The 22,909-nt window shown below is 44.2% G+C and overlaps 1 protein-coding gene across 2 annotated transcripts in view; it reads right to left on the reverse strand.

Annotated features, from left to right (window-relative positions):
• Positions 1 to 22,535, reverse strand: part of LOC109865674 (homeobox protein Meis1) — a 37,474-nt gene extending 14,939 nt beyond the window's left edge. The window contains exons 1-9 of one of the 2 annotated variants that reach the window (XM_020454040.2): positions 21,877 to 22,535; positions 20,283 to 20,503; positions 19,275 to 19,416; positions 19,013 to 19,063; positions 18,570 to 18,620; positions 17,861 to 18,007; positions 15,485 to 15,596; positions 10,771 to 10,922; positions 1,548 to 1,624 (exon numbers count right to left, since the gene is read on the reverse strand). In XM_020454040.2, the coding sequence (XP_020309629.1) occupies positions 1,548 to 1,624; positions 10,771 to 10,922; positions 15,485 to 15,596; positions 17,861 to 18,007; positions 18,570 to 18,620; positions 19,013 to 19,063; positions 19,275 to 19,416; positions 20,283 to 20,503; positions 21,877 to 21,888 (965 nt within the window). In that variant the 5' untranslated portion in view covers positions 21,889 to 22,535. The remainder of the gene's footprint in view (positions 1 to 1,547; positions 1,625 to 10,770; positions 10,923 to 15,484; positions 15,597 to 17,860; positions 18,008 to 18,569; positions 18,621 to 19,012; positions 19,064 to 19,274; positions 19,417 to 20,282; positions 20,504 to 21,876) is intronic. The other variant, XM_020454041.2, reaches the window with a different exon arrangement.
• Positions 22,536 to 22,909: the final 374 nt, after the last annotated feature.

The following is a 22,909-nucleotide window of genomic DNA, read 5'->3' on the forward strand; positions in this document are numbered from 1 at the left end:
GCGAATTATTGATTTCATGAACCTTGTTTCAGATTCAGATTAAGATGCAGTGTTTAATAGTCACATGTACAGGGTTGCAGGTGTGATTCCAGGGTACAGTAAAAAAAATCTTAGGCTTCGCGCTTCAACATGCAGGACTTAGTGAAATAAAATAATGAAAATGGCAATAAAACAACAACGATAGAAATAGAAATAGCACTATATACATAATAACAACTGTGGCAGCGATTAATTAATTGAGGTGGAGGCAGAGTAAAGACTATTGAAGGGGTGTGGTGGGGTGGAATGACCATAGGGGGAGCACCGTGACTATTGACTGAAATAAAAACAATACAAATTGCAATTAAAAAAAGTTATAATATACATGAACAACTGCAATAGCGATGAATGTCGTCAGGGTAGGCTACACATGTTAATGTGGGCTATTTTTAGCACTTCTGAGATTCGTGATTGTTTTTATTGCTTTACTGGGAGGCTTATCAGAGGTAGACATGACAGTGATATTTATGTTGGAGCTGATAGTGCAGGGTGAGCTGCACACAGTGGACTCCCTACTAGGGCACGCCACCTCAGTGCTCACAGTATAACTCCGGTTCATAGGCAGATGATTAGCGCATACAACAGCTGTAGAATTGACAGAGGATTGTTCTGTGGGTATTGATTTTGACAGATGCATATTGGGAAATACTGTGCATAGTGCATACATATAGGGAAATACTGTGCATAGTGCATACATATAGGGAAATACTGTGCATAGTGCATACATATAGGGAAATACTGTGCATAGTGCATACATATAGGGAAATACTGTGCATAGTGCATACATATAGGGAAATACTGTGCATAGTGCATACATATAGGGAAATACTGTGCATAGTGCATACATATAAAGGCTAAACAGTAGTTGGAATGGTGTAGAGCTAAACCATAAACCACTGATTGCATTTTCTGTATTTGCTCATGTATATTGCTGCGTATATTCGCCTAGGCTAGGTTTCAATTGGATAGGATGTCTGTACATCTGTACATGTGAAGACTGAGATTTCTCATAGAGTAATTGAATCATCATTCTTGTCTATGTTTTGCCTCCATAACCAGACAGCATTAAAACCCTTGCAGGCCTCATCATGCTATTACCTCATACTCAATGTTAATAACTGTGGATAGTTATTCATAAAATAGATCAAAGTACAGTGAAATGTCCTACTTTCTTCTTTCAGATGAGTAAATACTGTAGTAAATGCACCGTGCACCACTGGAACTATTCTACAGGTTTCCTCTCATTCCAATTAACTGAAGCCAGCAGACTGTAAGGGGGGATATTTCCGGGTGTTCCCAGATGAATTAATCATTCAAATCATTAGATGCAGGTTGCCTGGGGTGGAGTAAACTAACTAAGGCAGCATCCCAAACGGCATCCCATTCCCTATATAGTGCATTACTTTTTACCGGAGCCCTATGGGGAATAGGTTGCCATTTAAGACGCGGCCTAAGTATTACTGCCATGTAAACACACGCAGACGCCAAACAACCCCAATCCAACTCACCAATTGTTGACTTGTAGGATTGTTAACCCTGTGTCCTGGGCCAGTTGTTTCTTCTGCTCTTCCGAAGGGTAAGGATGCTGTTTCAACGAGAAAAAGAAAAAGAAAGACCATATGAATATAAAGGAAATAGTAACTGAAAGAAAACAAAAAAATGGCTTTTGTGTTGTTTGTGTCGTTGTGGCTGTGCTGCAGCGGCCCTAATGAGCGTGAACAAATGGAGGTGTGGCTCCAAACACTCATTAGGGCAATATGAAATGGAATCATAATTAATGGTGTGTGTGTGTGTGTGTGTGTGTGTGTGTGTGTGTGTGTGTGTGTGTGTGTGTGTGTGTGTGTGTGTGTGTGTGTGTGTGTGTGTGTGTGTGTGTGTGAGCCAATTAAAGAGTTTACCAAAGTGGAGAAACAGCTATATTAATTAGGGGTGATACTAGTGCTTTGCACATACACACACACACACACACACACAAGCTCCTGATACGCCCTAGAGTAGGTTGAGCTGGCTCTCTTAGCAGTGGGGGGGATATAGATAGAGGCGTGTGGAGTGTGAGTGTGTGTGTGTGTGTGTGTGTGTGTGTGTGAGCCAATTAAAGAGTTTACTATTAATTAGGGGTGATACTAGTGCTTTGCACACACACACACACACACACACACACACACACACAAGCTCCTGATACGCCCTAGAGTAGGTTGAGCTGGCTCTATTAGCAGTGGGGGGGATATAGATACAGGTGTGTGGAGTGTGTGTGTGTGTGTGTGTGTGTGTGTGTGTGTGTGTGTGTGTGTGTGTGTGTGTGTGTGTGTGTGTGTGTGTGTGTGTGTGTGTGTGTGTGTGTGTGTGTGTGTGCGTGTGTGCGTGCGTGTGTGTGTACGCGTGTGTGTAGAGATGGGAGTGTAAGTCACATAGGAAGAATCCCAATGCATTTAACAGCGCTCCCTTTTCTATTTACTTTCCCCTCCTACTCCCTAATCTGAAAGAACTGGATAGGGGAGCACTATGTCAGTAACTAAAGCCTATGGCTTTCAACGACCGCCAGACCTGTCAAGTCAGTGAGAATAAAGGAGCTACGATATAGGAAAGTAGGTCAAACTATGGGTTGACCAGAAGAGGAAAACATCTACTGTCCCAACCCTTCATAGGCTGTATCCACATCCGACTGTGATTGGGAGTCCCATAGGGCAGCGCACAATTGTCCCCAGCATCGTCTGGGTTTGGCCGGTGTAGGCAGTCATTGTAAATAAGAATTTGTTCTTAACTGACTTGTCTAGCTAAATATAGGTTCAATTTAAAAAATTACATCTAATGCTATTTAACATCAAATCAGAAATCAGACCTCCACTGTGACCAGTTCAAACCATCTGAGATGCCAAACACCTGCAGGCCAATTCCACATAGGCACAAAGCTAGAAATGACATACTTTACACCTGGAGAATATTTATCTACCACATCCTTTTTTTGTGGCGACAGGGAGAGGGTCTTTGATGTTACTGAGTGTTTTTCCCATTGACGCTGAATCAATTGGTAATGGATGCCTTTCCCTCTTGTTTCCATGTGATTTGATTGTAGGTCATTGGCCTAAACGGAGTCTAATTCGCCACAGAAAGTGATAATCTCAGTGTCGCCTCATCAAATTGTCCCTCGCTGTCTGTCGGCCATGTTCCATGTTCCTCCAAGTGGCCTTTGTTCCTGAATAACGTGGATAATTCTGTCAACTCAGAGAAGGAAAAATAGCAGCAAAACATTTTTGAGAAAATGTGAATTAAAAACTTGCCTTGAACCAATCTCTACAATGACATTCATAAGGAAAAACAAGTTAAGATACCATAACATCTTCCCAGAACACAAAAGTGAAAGCACAGTCACACACATGCACACGCACGTACACACACTCCCGCACACACACACACACACATGGGAAAGGCTGGTAACCTCAGGCCTAATTTCAGAGTTTCCACTCTGGGCCCCAATCCCGACCCACCCGCTCATTATGAATTATAATCCTGTTAGCAAGGACTAGCGGCTCTAACCGCCCCAGAGTTAAGGCCGGGCCATCCCCAACCCTGTAATCAGCACTGAGGCCTGGGTCCTGTTCAGTAGGGTACCCTGTGGAAAAACACATTGCAACCGAAAATGTCAAATATGTGTCCATATTGGACGAGTTCAGTATCTCCCCTTTTTGCTCTTTTTCAAAAGCTTTCTCCCTACTGGACATGACCCTTGGCTCTGACACAAGGAAGATGAAGTTGCCTCTCAACGCTGATCCAAGGTCAGTTTGTGATTTTTCACTATAACGGTTACCGTTAGGATTATAGCATTTAAAGCTGATCCTAGATTTGTGCCTATAGGGACATTATACTCGGAGCACTCTGGCATGAATGGCGACACAGGTCTGCCGCCAGCTAGCAGCCACTCCATGCTCAGGCAAGAACTGCTCTCTAGCATGCTGGGACAGAATGAAACCATGTCCTCCAGGTGAATGGCTAATAGACACCAAATATCCAAGGAGACAGAAGACACCAACAGCAGAAAAAGTAGTGCAGAGCAACACAAATACTCAGGGGCAACAGAGCTGAGCTAAGGCTTAGCTGAAACAACTAACCTGAAAATAAATGTAACTTGGCTTAGCTTCCAAACAACTAACCTGAAAATAAATGTAACTTGGCTTAGCTTCCAAACAACTAACCTGAAAATAAATGTAACTTGGCTTAGCTTCCAAACAACTAACCTGAAAATAAATGTAACTTGGCTTAGCTTCCAAACAACTAACCTGAAAATAAATGTAACTTGGCTTAGCTTCCAAACAACTAACCTGAAAATAAATGTAACTTGGCTTAGCTTCCAAACAACTAACCTGAAACTGAAAGTAACTTGTCTTATCTTCCAAGCAACTAGCTTTTTACAAACAACTAACTCTACCTTATAATTAATATAACTTGGCTTAGTATCCAAAATGAACGTAGCTTGTCTTAGCTTCTAACACTATTGACTCTACCTCAAAATGAATGTCACTTCTTTTCAACTGTTAGCATGGGATACCGAGACTACCAACAGTTAACAGGCCTCTATTTCCCTCCCTCTCCCTCTCCACTTACAGCCAGCCTGACCACTCCGAGGGGAACACCTCGTCACCATGCCTTTCAGCACCACATTAACAGCAACAGAGGGAAGCGTCGTCAACCAGGCCGATCCTAGCAGGCAGGTCTAAACACATCAAATGGAAAGGGGGCTCTACTGTCAAACTGGCGAGAGAGTCAGTGTTGGAGGGGTGTTGGTCAGAGGGGTTTGTAAACACACACATGCACATGTGCGAGAATGCACGCATGCACGCACTCACACATACACACATGGGCATAATGTACACATATACGCACACACACAAACACATCATACACTCTTCCACCCTTCTGCAACACACTACACCACAACTCACATAGTGGGCCCTGACTTGCCTGGTGTCGACCACTAAGTGGCTGCCGCTGGGCTGTGGGTTGTGAGGCAGCCTAGGTGGTGACAGGCCAGCTGTACCAGTCTCCCACCTAGCAGCCATTCATCCAACCAGGCAGGCAGGCCAATGTAGGCCTTAAACAGGGCCCAAAGCCCCAGGCTACATTCCACTGCTGCTAGCCCCAGCAATGGAGCACGTCAACCCCCCCCCCCCCCCCCCCCCCCCCAAACAAGGGCCTCTAATGAGTGGGAGTACCTACTACTGACCAGTCTCATTAGTAAACGGCAGTAACAGAATACGTGGCATTTCACGGCTATGGGGTAAGAGGGGAGGGCAAGGGGGCTTGCCACTCTGTTCCACACCTGCTGGGTGGAGGGAAGGGTTGCTGTGAGCAAATGGGGGTTTGAGCTGCGAGCTCTTTGAGTTCACGACTGAACGATCAGCCCGGGCCAATTCAGGGGACGTTTTGGGAGGGTCATTATGTTGTTTACTGGACCAGTAAACCTGTTAGGAGGTTGTAATTACTCCTCATTTGGAGTGAGGAGCCGCTAACCAAGGGGCGGTCGGCCCAGCGCGCCCACAACCGGACACAGCTGAGTAGGACGGGGGCGAGAGGTGTGAGGTGAGAAGAGTGGCGAAAATAGAGGAGGGTAAACGTACTGTATATGAACCATCATCTCGGTCTGCAGAGTTCACCCATCTTTATTTAACACTACGGGTGTAATTGAACTACAGTAAGGCTAAATTCTAAACTTCACAAAGAATTCAAAATCTTAACAAACTCAGATTTGTTAGCATTTTGCCATTTGTGGCATTTTGGCAAGGGCAAAATAAAGATGGGTAAGGAGAGGGACACTCCAAAAAAATATATCCAATGTGTGTCCAGCTGCTGTAGGGGAAAGCAATCAAGACAAAACATCAATTGCGGAGCAACACCAACGAGTCAGGTTTAACTGCTGAACTCGTCTCTAGTGCACCCCCAATCAAACTAAAGCTTCCCCCGTTCACTGTGTACTGCCATCTGCCAATCTCCTCCAACGTCCTCGGTCCATTGGCCCTCTTCTCCTCACTTCATTATCCTTTCGGGACTAAACACTGTCCATTTACCTTGTCAGAGAAAAAGGCCCCAGCCAGTGATGTATGTGACCACATGCTGTATTTCTGGGGAGGTCAATAAAGGCGACCCCCGCTGGGCGCTGAGTCCCAAGCCACTGGAGGTCCCTGGGGGCCTGTCAAAAAGGTAATGGATGATGTTTTCACTGCAGGGTGAGGGACCCAGAGAAAGAGCGAAGACCATCCCCTGACACAATGGGGAGCCAGCATTGGATAAATGAACTCAGATGCCCCACAGGTCTCCTAAAAATACCCTGTTTGGCTGCCCCATCTTTCTGCTCCTCCCTTCTTTGTTTGTGTCTCAAATGGTACGCTATTCCCTACATAGTGCACTACTTTTGACCAAAGCCATATAGGCTAGTAGTGCACTATGTAGGGAATTGGATTGCCACCGACTCCAATAATCGTCTTCTCATTACATCCAAATATTTCCCTGGAACTCAAATAACTCAAATAACTCAAATAACTCAAATAACTCAAATAACTCAAATGGGCATCGAGAACAAAAAGGATCTAAAAGAAAGGTTTAAAAACAGTGGCAAGAAGAACTTCAACTACCCCAACAAAGAGGCGCATTCAGCTAAAAAGGGAGGGTCATATTTTTAGTCTGAGAAGCCAAGACGTGATTATACACCATGTGTAATGTTCTTTATTCTTTAATTGGGTGGCGCCAACGATTCTGAGTGCTTGCTTGGATAGAATTAAGGTATAATCAGGAACCGTAGGTCCCGGGACTAAATTGAATTTACAAATATGAATATGGATAGATGGATTCGTCACACGTACATGAGTGGTGCTAGTCGGGGTGGTTTGGGGCTGGGGGGGAGGACAGTAAATACACAGTGTGTATGGGGGAAAGCTTCAGAAGTCCAGGGACTCTTTTGGGGGGGGGGGGGCATGAGAGACCAGTCAGGCTATAGTCAATATTTAATTTGTATCATTTCATGTCCCAGATCTAATGACATCAGGGCAAGACCGCATTATAAATGAGCCTCTGTGTAGATGGGGGGAGGGGGAACGGGTATGGGTATGGCTGGCTGCCGTTGGCATGGGACAGGGATTCCCAGCCAGCGTATATATAGGATGCTGTGTGGCACACCATAGTTTGCCATGGGTGATTGGCACGTCAACATCCAAGGGGGCTCTGGCAATAAACAACCAATGACGAATGGGTTCAAATGACCTGTCGAACTTTGACCTTTGACGATCCCGGGGCGAGAGAGGATGAGGTCATTCCAGGGGCTTCCTGTGAAACACTAGCCAGACTCCACTTTTTTCTGCTTAGGAGGGCATTCCTTTTTTTCCAGAGGACAGGAAAGCAGGATAGAAAATGTTTCTGCATTGCATGGGTTACGAACTCTAAGGTTCGGGAATTAGGCCATCTCCACCCCAGTTCAGAAGTTCTCTTCACCTCTGTGTAACCAGAGCATTCCATAACTCACAGAAGTGGGTGTTTTTTAATTACAGGTAACTTGACATTTATTCAAACCCAACTTCAATAAACAAAGTTACCGTACACTTAGCGACCCAAGACAACTTCTTTCCCACCCGTTTCTGCTCAGGTTTGGGTAGAATGTGCTTTCAGGGTTGGAGCATGCGTTATTATTACAGCACATCTGTGAGCAAGAGGGTGGCAAATTAGCCTCTAATTGCATTAACAGGGATTACGCCTTCCACTTGGTTTTTGCTTTTTACATTAAACACTTTGTAAAAAGAGAAGCAAAAACATGTGAAGAAAACAGCACGTTCTGCGGTGGTTTCTCTTTTACAAGCTGTGGCTCCCCTCTCACTCGCAGGCTATATTCTGTTCACAACTAAGAGAAATGTAAAAAATCTCAAATGAAAAAAAATAATGAAAAAAAAATGAGGGAACTTGCTAACCCCTCCCTCACTCCTCACCCCGCCTCTGATCCCCCTCGCCGTGGTAACGACACGCCAAATCCCAGTGGATCCTCCCACAATGTAGTGGGCATGGCAACAATCTGAACGCCTGGGTTTCGTCCCATTACCCTATCACATAATTACCTTTTCTTTGGGGAGCCCTGTGTGCAGAAAAAAAGCAGAGGGGGCTGTTTCCTAAATGGCACCATAATCCCTACATAGTGCACTACTTTTGATCAGAGCTCTATGGGCCCTGGTTATAGGTGGCGCACTGTATTGGGAATGGGGTGCCATTTGGGATGCAGTCAGGGTCTCCTTTGGGCTTTTCGGGGCAACGGCTTTCGTTTACCACTAATTTCTTGATCAATTAAAAGCAAAAATACCATTTGTGTGAGTGGGTAAAGAGAGGGAGTGGAGGAGATAGGGGTGTGAAAGGAAGAAAAGGCCTGTGGTTCCCTGCTGGAGGGGCAAGAGTGCTGCCCCATTTCTCACCAGGATTCTGGGTACACACACACACACACACACACATCCGCAGCCAGCTTGCTAGACCACATACATGAACCTTTACCAAGTCCTTGAGAATCGATACGGTGTAAATGGAAGACACTGTGCTCATAGTTCTAAATACCACTTAACTGACCATGCACACAAACACACACACACACAAACATTTTACTCTCCAGAGAACCTGGGAATGTCTATGGTCAACTCTCTCTCCCTACCTCTCTTCCTCCCACCCTCTCTCTACCTGGGTTATCTCTCCTCCCTCTCTCCCATATCCCATCTGCTGCAGGCTGCAGCCACCCAGGTTCAGTGGTAGGTCCTGGCAGCCACCTTGACCCCCATCGAGACATCCCGATTTAGCCTCTCCTTGTATGGAGCCTGGACAGAAAAAAGGGGGAAAATGCCTACATAGCAAAATCCTCTCAGTGTTTCTCTCTCAGTGCCTGCTGGCCAATTGACTAGCTTGCTAACTTTGGCCAAAGCTGTAAATCAGATATGTCTGTGCATGTCAGATATGTCTCCCTTTAACAGTCTGTATCCGTGAGGCTATGGACACAGATAATATTGCCTCGCTTTTTGCTGCTACTACATTCTAGCTCTCACTCACGTCGGTAGCCATGAAGTGCTTTGAAAGGCTGGTCATGGCTCACATCAACAGCATCCTCCCGGATACCCTAGACCCACTCCAATTCGCATACTGCCCCAACAGATCCACAGATGATGCAATCTCAATTGCACTCCACACTGCCCTTTCCCACCTGGACAAAAGGAACACCTATGTGAGAATGCTGTTCATTGACTACAGCTCAGCGTTCAACACCATAATTGCCCACAAAGCTTATCACTAAGCAAAGGACCCTGGGACTAAACACCTCCCTCTGCAACTCGATCGTGGACTTCCTGACGGGCCGCCCCCAGGTGATAAGGGTAGGCAACAACACGTCTGCCTCGCTGATCCTCAACACTGGGGCCCCTCAGGGGTGTGTACTTAGTCCCCTCCTGTACTCCCTGCGTGGCCAACACTCCAACACTATCATTAAGTTTGCTGATGACACAACAGTGGTAGGCCTGATCACAGACAATGACGAGACAGCCTATAGGGAGGAGGTCAGAGAACTGGCAGTGTGGTGCCAGGACAACAGCCTCTCCCTCAATGTGAGCAAGACAAAGGAGCTGATCGTGGACTACAGGAAAAGGCGAGCCGAACAGGCCCCCATTAACATCAACAGGGCTGTAGTGGAGCGGGTCGAGAGTTTCAAGTTCCTTGGTGACCACATCACCAACAAACTATCATGGTCCAAACACACCAAGACAGTCGTGAAGAGGGCACGACAAAACCTTTTCCCCCTCAGGAGAGGGGATTTGGCATGGGTCCACAGATCCTCAAAATGTTCTACAGCTGCACCGCTGAGAGCATCCTGGCCAGTTGCATCACTACCTGGTATGGCAACTGCTCGGTACAGCTTCTACCCCCAAGCCATAAGACTACTGAACAATTCATCAAATGGCCACCGGACTATTTACATTGACCCCCCCATTTATTTTGTACACTGCTGCTACTCACTGTTTATTATCTATGCATAGTCACTTCATCCCTACCTACATGTACAAATTACCTCAACCTGCACACTGACTTGGTACTGGTACCCCCTGTATATAGCCTCCACACTGACTCGGTACCAGTACCCCCTGTATATAGCCTCCACACTGACTTGGTACCAGTACCCCCTGTATATAGCCTCGTTATTGTTATGTTATTGTGTTACTTTTTATCATTTTTTTAATTCAATTTTTTACTTTAGTTTATTTAGTAAATATTTTCTTGACTCTTCTTGAACTTCCCTGTTGGTTAAGGGCCTGTAAGTAAGCATTTCACGGTAAGGTCTTGTTGTATTTGACGCATGTGACAAATGTAGTTTGATTTGATTTGAATGTAGCGACTGACAGGAGAGTTAGGGAGAAGTTATCTACAAAATAACTTTCACTATAGCTTTGATATGCCTTGTCAAACAAACACACACGTACACACCCCCCGCATGACAACTTCGGTGGAGTCAATTCAAAAGTCATTTCAACAGCTAAATCCTTCTAAACCTGCTAGGCAGCAGTGGAAAAATGCCTCCCTCATTGCTACATTTCAGACTTGTCACAACAACCCTAAACACCCATAAAGTATAACTGAGGCTAAAGGGCATGACTTGGAGCTCAAAATGACCGCCGGTATTGAGGTCTCCCTGCTTGGCTTCTAAGAAGTGTAATGGGGATCCACCACTCTACTCACCGTTAAGTGCTGGAAGAGCCACGCCCTCATGATGTTGGTGGCCACTTTAGGGAAGATTCCTCGTTTCTTGTTGTGACGATCCCTCTTTTCCTTGTCAGGGTCGTCGTCGTCCCCAGTGCTGGGAGAGGCCACCCCGTTGTCCATGCAGTCACCTGTACAAACAAAGGCGACAGTTTGTGTGGGTGAGTGGTTCCGTTGGGGAGCTAAGGTGGGAGGTTTGGGACATTTCGGCTCCAACCTGGCAACCGACTATCTTCTCTTGGACAATAGTCAACTGCTCATTTTGCTTGTTGTGGAATGACAAACTTTATATTTTGCATGATTAGCCAGCGATCGTGCTTTCCTGGCCTTGCTTAGCTGAATGTGTTGAGTTAGTGCATTAAAAGATAAATGTTTTCAACCAAAAGGAGAGAATTCTGCTGCAGCATCTTGGGCAAAAGACAGCAACTGATCATGTTTTCTACAGACATTCTACCCTTTTTACACAGTTTTATCACAGCTCTGAACATATGGATCAAACTGCAGGATGCCGTAATAGAGTTACTGCTACACAGTCTTTCAGAATGCGAGGAGAAAGCTCTAAAGTTGAAATATGGATGGATCTGGGGAAAAATGTATTTCTCTCCACATTTCAAACGATTGACTCATCAACATCTTCATCCAAGAAACCTTCACATATTTATCAGAAGAGAGTGTCTGAACGAATAGGTTGAGTCTTCAATGTTCCATACAAAACCCTCCCATGTACTGTACACGTGATGCACCAAACCTCCCCAGAACAAAGATATATATATATATATATAAGGATTTATGAATATACTCTCAGAAAGCTTTTAAGCCAGGGGTTGAACTCTCTGACTCACTGTACTGTGGGGTTGAACTCTCTGACTCACTGTACTGTGGGGTTGAACTCTCTGACTCACTGTACTGTGGATTTGATATGACCCACCCAGAGCACCATCTATCCACCCCCAAAATCCATACAGTACATCTCCAAGATCTCACAGACCTAGAGTGCGTCCCAAACGGCACGCTATTCCCTACATAGTGCACTACTTTTTGACCAGGGTCCATAGTGCTGCACTCTGTAAGGAATAGGGTGCCATTTGGGAAGCACCCGCAGTCCAAAACCAGCCAATGATTTAATACCCAGTTTGTTCCTCTCCCTATTTTTTCCTCTAAAGTCCGCCTCTTATGTTTACTTAGCTCCCATCTGGCCGAGGGAGCTACACTGCTGGCCCTGGGTTCATAATCCAAGATTTCTCATTGGAAGTGAATGCTCCTTCGATCTCGCCTGGTCTCAGATCGGTTTGTGGCTGCCTTGCCAACTCCTATGGTCATTGTTTGGGGCACGCCGAGGGCTTTGCGAAAGACGAACTGGATGAAATGCTGGATTGAAGGTAGCCTGGCCCCGGATCACGCTGTACTGTCTTGCCAACTCTATCATAGGAGTTGGCAAGACAGCACAACATATCTGGGACCAGGCTTCATTCGATCCAACATTAAGTCCATTTCAACTTTAGCAAAGCCCCCACTAACTGCTAACCTCTCCACCCAAATGCAATTACAAATCATGTCGTACGCAGTATTCTTGTCAAGTGCCATGTAATGAGGTTAATTTGATTTAATTTCCCCCCCTTTTAACAGCAACAGGCAAGGTTAGAGACAGTCAGTTAAAGCCGAGCAGAGCAGGCATATGGCAGCAACTACTGACCACACGAGTATAATATCAGTGGTGACTTCACTAGCTGGGAGGTTGACTTCACTTAGGCTTCTCCTGCCATTACCTCCACCGCCAAAACAGAGGTGAGATTCTACTGGGACCGACAAGAGTCTGAGAAGGTGGAAATAATCATAAAAATGATGCTGAAGTCCATAAACAAGCTCTCGGCCTCATTAGGGGGACGACGGCGGGCTCCCTCAGGCTGATTTACACTCCGCACTGGGCCGTGTTGCGGCAGCGTTCTCGAGCCCAAACGCCACGAGGAGAGATATGCCGCCGCTGGGGTGACTTTGGGCCCAACCTGCTAATGGTTTGTGACAGCTCCGAGCTTCACAGTGACAACTTGGGTAGCGGGTGGAGACGGAGACACGCGCTCTACAGTGACTAGAGCTGCACATGTCAAATCCTCCTCCTCCTCTACATCCAGCTGTGTGTGACTGTGAAGGGGGGGGGGGGGTGTTAAAAGACGAAGGAAGGAGCAGAGCGATGCAGTGACTTGGGGAGGTCCGGAGAAAGTGGTAGTGGCAAAGGGAAGTCACCGCTACGCTCTGCTTTCCTGTCTGGCATCCTGTCTGGAGTGAGGCCATACAAAGGAATTTGTTGCCCCTGGAAAAAAAACTCTGAACATGAAGTCAGCTCAGCTGTGGTTATGCAGCCTTGACCATGCACACGCCAAACCAAAGGATGCATTGCTCACCCTCGCTCTCTTTCCCTCGCTCTCTTTCCCTCGCTCTCTTTCCCTCGCTCTCTTTCCCTCGCTCTCTCTCCCTCTCTCTCTTTCCCTCGCTCTCTTTCCCTCGCTCTCTCTCCCTCTCTCTCCCTCTCTCTCCCTCTCTCTCTTTCCCTCGCTCTCTTTCCCTCGCTCTCTTTCCCTCGCTCTCTTTCCCTCGCTCTCTCTCCCTCTCTCTCCCTCTCTCTCTTTCCCTCGCTCTCTCTCCCTCTCTCTCCCTCTCTCTCCCTCTCTCTCCCTCTCTCTCTTTCCCTCGCTCTCTTTCCCTCGCTCTCTTTCCCTCTTCTTTCTTTTATTCCCTTTGCCCTCATTCCATTCCCAGCCTTTTTTTCTCCTTCTACCGTTCAATATCGCTGCTTTGCTCCTTTCTCTTCCAGCGTCAAGGTTAAGGGGCACAAAAATCCACTTGCACTTTTCACGCAAACATTGTAAGTCAAGCTGCCGAAGCTCGGCGCTCGCAGCGGCTGCTGGCCTGCTCATTTGCTGAGCTTTCAGAAGTGTTTGCACAACATGTTATTGGCGGCCATGGTCTGGTGCAAGGGGCCTGGGAGGAGAGAGGACCTTTCATTTTGCACCAGGCTTCCGCCATTGGTAATTTCTTGAAAATACGCACTTCCCTATAGGAGCAAGGTAGCCATGTGACCATGGTCCATTGTCCATTGGCCAATCCAAGGGTCTGTGAAGAACGGCCTCGCTGCTCAGGCCAGGCTTGTGATAACTTCAAGCAACCATAAACAACAAAACACGGACAATGCACAAAGAAAAGATTGAGATTAATTGACCACTTGTCTTGGATGGACTTTCTGTATTGGCTACCTGCAAGCTCAAATGAACAGAAGCTAAATGTTTGACCAAACCGCAGACATCCCCATAGCGATGAACTAAGTCATTGAAACAGTTTGCCTTCTTTGGGACATTATTTACCAGCTTTCCCTTTGTTTTCTTTCTTCCTCCTCTTTTTCCCGGCAATGAAACCTCCCCTCCCTACAGGTGAGAGATATTTTTTCTTTCAGTTAAAGTGGGAGATAACAAATCTCTCCTCAGGTATGTAATCAGGTTTTTCCAGAAAAGTCAGAAAACCATGACTATCCAGTGGTAGCTTCTCTGGTCCTCTAGGACTATCTACGAGATGCAAGGAACCAGTGTTAGGGTATCACTGGACGACATACCCCAACAGGGATCAACCAAGAATCCACTTTCCAACAGAAGCTCAACCAATACGTTTCTATCAAATACTTCCCTTGATGGAGCCACAATTCCCCAACCATCCAAATGGGGAATAAAAAGGACATTAGGGGTGTTTGTGTTCTGGGCCTTGTGTTCTGGCTGTGTGACTGTATTTGTGTTTGGGAGTTAAAACACACAGATGTCCCCGATGCAGTCCACCCGTGGCGGTGCTAAACTGAAAATGTATTCGGGAGATAACAAAACCCCCTGAACGCTTGTTGCACTTGGCACACAAACAGCACTTTGCAAATGGCCCTGGTAATAGGTGATACACATCTGACTGAAACTATTTGGACAGTGTGGTGGGAGTCCACAAACCCAAAGCCCTGCTCATAAAGACGGCCAATAGCAGAGGAGAGAGAGTCCCTTTTAGTCTTCTTCTCTACCTCAACCATTAGGAGCTAGCCTAGCATTTTGTGTGTGTGTGTGTGTGTGTGTGTGTGTGTGTGTGTGTGTGTGTGTGTGTGTGTGTGTGTGTGTGTGTGTGTGTGTGTGTGTGTGTGTGTGTGTGTGTGTGTGTGTGTGTGTGTGTGTGTGTGTGTGTGTGTGTGTGTATGCGTGTTGCTCTCTGTTATTACTCTTTCCCCATGTCCAAATAAAAGAGGCGCAGAGGCTGGTATATAAATCGTCGCTCAGTCGACAAGAACATAATGCGCCCTTTCTTCCAGTCCCAGGCTGAGCTCAGCATTCACATTTTTCTGTCAACCCTCATCATTCACTCTCTCTTTCTCTGTGCTGTCTCTCTTTCTGTTCAACATTACATCCAATCCAAACTCGACAACACGTGACACTCACTCATTGGCTTGACATCGGATCCGTCCCAACACTGTCTCGCTAACCGGAAAGTACTTGATAGGCAAAAGCGATAATGGTGGACACCTTTCTAGTATTTCTACCTGTAAGTGAATCTGATCTGTCCCAGAACTCTAAAATAGCTTCCTCGTTCCTCCCACTGATATGAAAGTATACTTGAAAGACAAAAGCAATAGTGATGGACACCTATCCTGTTATCTTACCTATCAGTGAATCCTTACCTTCTTCACTGTTGTTGTCCCCACTGTGTGACGTGTGTCCCCCACTGGAGGGCCCGGGCGTCCCCGCCGAGCGAACTGATGCCGTGTCATCGTGGTCTCTGCTCCACGAGATCTGATTGGATGACATGACACCAACAATCAGCCAAGAAACTACCGTATGAATACGATTTACCACAGAGAGCGCGTCAATTGTCTATGCGCCATGTAGAAACCAAGGGCTTTAACAGGAGTTAGTCATAAAGAATAATCCACGGCCGACTGATTAAAAGAGATGTGGATGGAGACCCTAGGTACATCGGCACGAAAGCCGCATTCTTAGTTTCCTTACATATCATATCCATATCATATGCAGTACATATCATGTGGAGGGAAAAGGAGAAACACTGTAGCCTGTAGTAAACAGCCCTGTACACACTAGCTAGCTACTCCCCTCAGTTGGCGGCGCATCGTGGCTAACTCAATGCTAACTCCAGGTCAGAATGCAAACCCTATTACTCATAATTGTTTTTGACCAGCAAATGGATAATAATAAGTCCTCTTTGGGAAGGGAAAAATGAAAAATATATATCATGTATTACGCTGCATACCAAGAGAATGCCGTCAGGCTGTGATAATCTAGAACATATGCTCGGAACACAAATGGTTAAAGCAGCAATGGCCAACTCCAACAAGAGGGGTTCCCAACGAAACGAGCCAGGGGGATAGAAGAGAGGGAGTGAGTACAGGACTGAAGAGATTGGTTCAGTCAGAATGGAACCGCTCCTGAGAGACCGAGGGTGGCAAGACCCGAGACACACACACACACACACACACACACACACACACACACACACACACACATGTACACGAACTCACACACATGCATATTCACACACACACACCACCAACCACCTCCCACTATTCACCCATAATCAGTGTTAGGTACTCCCTATGCAGCCCCACTTGAGAAGAGAAACTAAGTGTGGGATTAAGTGTGAAAAGGGTACACTATTGGGCTAGAGGTGAGGGGACAAAGTGCCTGTAAGGTAGGCTGGGTGTCGGGCGGGTGCTGTACCATGTATGGACTTATGAGTGGGCTGAGTAAAGGCTGGTGGGACTGGTTATTGGGTTGACCTCCACATCCAGGGGCTACACTTGAGTGTGCTGCTTCATAACATATGCCATTTAGCAGACACTTTTATCCAAAGCGACTTGCATGTTAGTATATGTAACCCCAGCGGGAATCGAGCCGACGACAGGCTTTGCTGGCGCCACACTCTTACCAACTGAGCCACACAATTTGTTAAATCAAAAGCATAAATCAAGAGTGCTTATAAGACTCAGGGGACCTGCGCTCATCATTGATCGCGGTGTTTGATCGGTAATAAAAACACTCTGGCAGGTGGCAGCACACAGTCAGATGACCGTCAAAGTGCAAATCAGCAGATGTGACAGAAGTACTACTGGATGGAAGTCTCCCTGTCTGATGGAAATGAGAGGACTGAAGGGGATACGTGTTCATTAGTGGATATATAGTAGTGTGATTCACACTAGAATACAGCATAGACTTGGATAGAGGACTATTTTATAATACAGAGCTTGGAACCCTGTAGTACAGTGAATGGGACACTCAGAACATCTCAACAACAGGCTGACCATAAGGCTAGGGAAGCCTGAGTTTATGCTCGTTGCTTTGGTAAATTAAAGGGTTAAATGGTTAACAAGTTGCTGTGTGGCTGACATGGCACTCGGAGGAAGAGATTCCATATTCTTAAAGCCTTGCTCAGAGAGTGGGTGCAACGTGACTTGAAAACTGGCTTGGTTGCATTCACACGAAAAAAGAGCAGACTTGACTCTTCACCTCTTGTCCCTTTTTTGATCAATGGCAACTTTTTTCAAGCACATGCAGCACAATGAACATAATTAACACATAAAAACACCATAAAATTGCATAATAACAATTCAAATGTTTCCCATAGTCCCCCAAAGCACTTATTCAAGAAGTTATATAATAAAAGCCAAACAACTGTTTTCTGGGATCCTTACTTCAAACACGTTTTTTCCAAAACATATTAATGTTCATGTCCGAGAAAAGATGAAACAATTTATTATGCTTTTAAATGAAATGGGATAGAAACTTTGTTCTCATGGTCATTTTGTCAAATGTTAGGCCTACATTTGATATTTGATTTATTTTAAAGTCGCTTACTAATCTATATAACTAAGAGGAGGCCAACAATTTCCTAAATGATATGTTTTCCATAGGCCTATCTATTTTGATTCAACGATCTAGACAGCATAAAACGCGTGCGACATGTTCTCTGTATAGGCCTACAATTCAAATGCACTTAATAGACGACACTTGTATTAATACGCACGTAATAGGCAAGAGCTTACCTGATCAAGAGGCCCAGACGACCTTGTAAAATCTTCACTGTCAGATTTATTTCCACCGTCCCTGTCGTCTATGACCAAATCAATGGGCATTTTTCCTTTCAAGCAGCTGATGTATCGATGACAGAAATTATCGCATAACTCGTGTACCTGCAAACACAGAGGACAACCAAACATGCACGAAAACTGAGTAAGCACTATACCCTACGGGAAAGCCCTAAAAAATCAAATGTAGATGGTGGCAATGAATGGTAATTATAAAGAATAGCCTATCCCTGGCCTTGTGACAGGCCTAAGATACTATTCAAGCACATTGGCTTCAAAAATAGCAGAACTACTTTACATCACATACATTTTACATTACTTGTAGAAAAACGAATGATTATTTTATTTGTCTTATTTTTTGTATATAATTGAGCGAGAACTATAGGCTACTTTAGCAACTTATTCTCCTCACTAATGAAAGTTACAATACAGGCCTAACATGAGCAATATGGCGACTATTATATAAACGCCCTCGCCTAATATTCTGCAAGCGCATCCATCAATGACAACATTATCAACTCCGCAACATGAACATTTACTTGGGCAAAGCAAATATACTACCACCACTATTACACCTCTACTACGGAGTTATAGCCTAATGCTATGCATCGTCGCAATCGATGGTGATAAAATATACCGTGCATGAGATGGGTATGAGTAAATATACCTTCTCCAGCTCGAGCAGATGAAACCGTAATACTTGAATTGCTTGTATCATCTAGAAGGAAAACGTTTGCATTAAAACATTTTATTCACATTTTGGAGCGTTACATTATTATTATCATTACGTGTGTGTGTGTGTGTGTGTGTGTGTGTGTGTGTGTGTGTGTGTGTGTGTGTGTGTGTGTGTGTGTGTGTGTGTGTGTGTGTGTGTGTGAGAGATCATTAGGATTAAAATAATTAGCATGAACGCAAACATACTTCATGACAAGAAAATCGTTTTGACAGATTACGATTACATGAGCGTGTATCTGCTATGACACCATTAATAACAAGGACTGTGATGAAGTCCAATTCACACTAAAGTGTTGGCTACTGTAAACAATTCGTGAATGTATTCATATGTTTGATACTGTTTCTGTGAAGGGCCTAAAGCAAGTGAGTTCTTACCAAGTTATCAATTTCTGGATTTGATGAAAATATAGGCTTCTCTGATCGAATCTGAAACAAAAGTGTTAGCAGTTCACTGTTCACTGAGTGTCATACATCATTCATAACCATGGTGTTCACATGCATAGGACAGTTTGTCGCTTACAAGTTTCCACAATGCAGAATGACAAAACATCTATATATGCACAACTGTTATCTACCCTAGAATATACGAATTTGAACGAATTTGAACAACCAAAACAAATAAATAGATATGTCCAACCTGTTTTGAAAATACTGCTATATCCTCATTAAAAGACTCGGAGGAACACACGTCGCCTCCAGCGACCCCAGTTTCTCTCGGCGTGCAAGTTGCTAATTCACATTTTTCAAAAATCAGAGCTAGAAGTGGGAAAAGAGGGTGCCTAAAAGGAAGAGAGAGGACATTAACGATGTACGCCGCCTTGGAAAGTTTGCGAGTCGGTATAGGCCCAAACTAAGAAAGTAGGTAACATCGGCTTTCACTCACATTGTCTACTGTCTTCAGTTGTAAATGTAATAAATATTGCCCTAATAAAACATTCAGAAATGTATCAGCACAATAATTGCATAAAAGTAGGCCTAGTCTTACTGCATGAAATACTGTATGGCATCCTCAGCTCTCGAGTGCCTTATTTAGAACACGAGTCAACATTTTAGGACAACGAAATAACGCCACATTCTTCAGTGAGATTAGCTCAGGCAAAAAAAATACATTATGAACTTTTCAATAGAGTTTAAGACTATTACACTTGGCCTGAAAATAGGCCTATATATTATGGCACACAAATATAAACAACACTGCCTATACATTTTTTGAAGTATAGGCAGGGTAGTTTGAGAATGTGTTTGATGTACATTTTTTTTATTCTGAGAGTTGGATTTAGAAACACTTAGGGAGTTAGGTTATCTATCTCGACCACTGACTCCGGCTAAACAATAGGATACATCCAAATCATACATTTTGTGAATGCAAAATAACATTATAGTTAGACTGAAAGCCAAATGCAAACATAGCCTATGCATCTTTTTCGAAAACTCAGGGGACGATGTCATAATTTAACATTTCAAAACAGATATACTTTTTAACAAGCCTTTATAGCACCATGCGTAATGACCGAACACAGAAGAGGTTATAATTAGCGAGAATTTCTCAAAGCCTCCCTCTCTCTTAAACTTCCATCGCTCACATTTGTGGTGCTTGATATCCCCAATGGTTATATACTTTATGTTGGCAGTAAAATAAACGTACCCGTAAATGGCATCTTTGTCTCTTTTTATAGCGTCGTTGACGGAGGAGCCCATACTGGGCGGTATGGCACTGGCGTGTGTTGAGTGCGGGTACTGGTGCGAGTGGAACTGGGGCCCGTGGTTCAGATGAACCGCCTGCATGGAGCGCGCTGCATGAGGGTCCCCGTACATAGTCGAGGGCAGCCCTACTCCGTCCATTCCATAGTGGGGAAGGTCTTCATACTGTCAAAAGTGAAAGATAGAGAATATTCTAAAAGAATAACCAATGACACTGTTGTGCTACCTCTCCTGATTTTGAATGAAGGCCTGTGTTGATAATAGCTAAACTAAATATAATAATGTAATAATTCTGACAATAAAAACGAATTATAAAGACTAATAACAAGAAAAATCTATTAACAAAATGGTAAATTAGCTTAAATTATGTTGTTTGCAGTCTATACTAATTATAGCAATTAAGTCTAGGCCTTCTAAATGAGTATATAAAATAAGTGCTAATGTGTTAGGTACATGATGCTAATAGTAGCCTATCGTATGTTTAGTGGTAGGAATAATATTAGTGGCAATAAAAGCCTATGTTGATCGTCTAAAATTACAATGGAAAATGTTCATTGTTTGTGGATTAGTGTTGAATCATTAACATGTTAAAACGTTGTGAAAAAGAAGTTCACTTATCTGTGTCTACAACTTTCAAACGGTTTTGGTATGCGTAATCCTTTCAGGCGATTCGAACTACAGGGTCTTGCTTAAGACAAAACGATATCACAAATGTCTACACTTTTCAGTCTGTATTCTTGCTGACATTTCAAAGAAATCAAATATTGTTCTGTTTATCTTGACTAAACTAATAGCTTAAAGAAACGTTTAAAATGACAGATGCATTTTTAGATAGGCTAATTGTTATGGCTGTACGTGGCCTATCTAAACTATTTCGAGTACATTTCGAGAACGTTTTGAAGTAATCAAATATTTGTTATTCTAAATGTTGAATTGATTTATTTGTATGTCATATATCAGATAAGAATATGATGAAATGTTGAAAAATACAGATATCAACAAACTAAACACAAAGCGAACATTCTTTACATAATTCGCATATCTGTAAAGACTGAAATTGCATACACACATACAAAACATTTGTGAATTGTCGTCCATGTTCTTGTTACCAAACCTACATAATGTTTTTTGTAATCTTTTAAATTGAACACTGGCCCCCCCAACATTAAACATTAAACACTACCCCCCCCCCCCCCCCCCCCCCCCCCCCAAAGACGGATGCTGCGTTTATGAAATGCAGAATATCAAAACACATGTCATAATAGTGCAAATTAATTATGCTATGAAGTTTGCAGTCTGCAGTCTATAGCTCTTTAGACAATATGAAAATGCTATTGTTTATTCTACTCACACACGTTCAAATGCTGAATAGTATAGGCTAGCACGTAGCAGAAGTATATTTGACAATTTATAGCTCTACCAAAGGGCCGAAACAACCTCTTATTGCATGGCTGCCTGCTTGGAGAATTGCGCACAGTAATAAGCCACGTCTCAATTGTAGCTTTATTACCATTGCTAAAAGTTCTGTCAATACGCACCCGTTGCGCCATCGGCCTGTCACTCTCGCCGATTCCAATCGGACTCTAAACGTCTTCTACGAGGCCAGGGCTGAGTGAAAATAAACACCTAACTCCAAATGCAAGATTAAAAATATTGTTCTCGTCTCTCCAGAGAGGATGGTTGCTAGACTGCCAGCATAAATCCACGGGTAGATAAAAACACCACAATCCAGTACAGAGCTCCTTCTCTTTCTCCTGGAGACCGTTCATAGACAAGCGACACTCGGCTACGACTTCACGCTTGAGACGTGTAAAATGCCCCTTACAGAAGAAAAAAAAACATTGATACTCTAGTCTCGCTCAACAAGCAAGCTGTCAATCAATATCGAGGTTGTCAACTTGCTTAATTAATGATGACTCGTCGCGCTCTTCCCTCACTTGGAATTCTTCAGATATTCATGTAAAGATGTTCAAAAACAGTCCCCATCGTGTCCTCGATCACTTGCAACTCCAGTGAAGGTTTTCTTTGATGCAATACCATCCAAGTGGAGATCTGAAGAAGGAGGGGTGATATTTTCTTACTTTGTTTTTCTTAAAGGAGCCGTCGACTGTCCGTCGGTGTGTTGGTGGATCCCGATGTGCAGTGCGAATGCCGTGCTTGGGTCTCCAAATGCGCGCGCGTGTGTGTGTGTTGTTGCAGGGCGCATAACGCAGAGGGTAGCTTTGACCAATTTGTGCAAACCCGGAAGTAGTGGTGGCCATAACTGGTCACGTATTGGAATGGGCCACATCAAGTGGAGAACCAGGTGGGGGCGTTTGATAACTGTAAAAATAGCAGATATTCAATCGCAGATATTCAATCGCAGATAGGGGTTGCATTATCTGGTGCTCAACTGGAAGTTTTGCTGTGGCAATAACGAGCACGCCTTAGGTTATTTAAAGAATACATATAAATATTAACAAAAAATATGCTATAAATAAGCAAATAACTGACCATGAATAGAAACAGCTGTCAATTTTCCCCCAAAAATAAAAGTAGTCTAACAAATAAGCTATTCACTTATTTTTTTTC

Source organism: Oncorhynchus kisutch, linkage group LG20 (assembly GCF_002021735.2).
Source record: "Oncorhynchus kisutch isolate 150728-3 linkage group LG20, Okis_V2, whole genome shotgun sequence".
Taxonomy (NCBI): domain Eukaryota; kingdom Metazoa; phylum Chordata; class Actinopteri; order Salmoniformes; family Salmonidae; genus Oncorhynchus; species Oncorhynchus kisutch.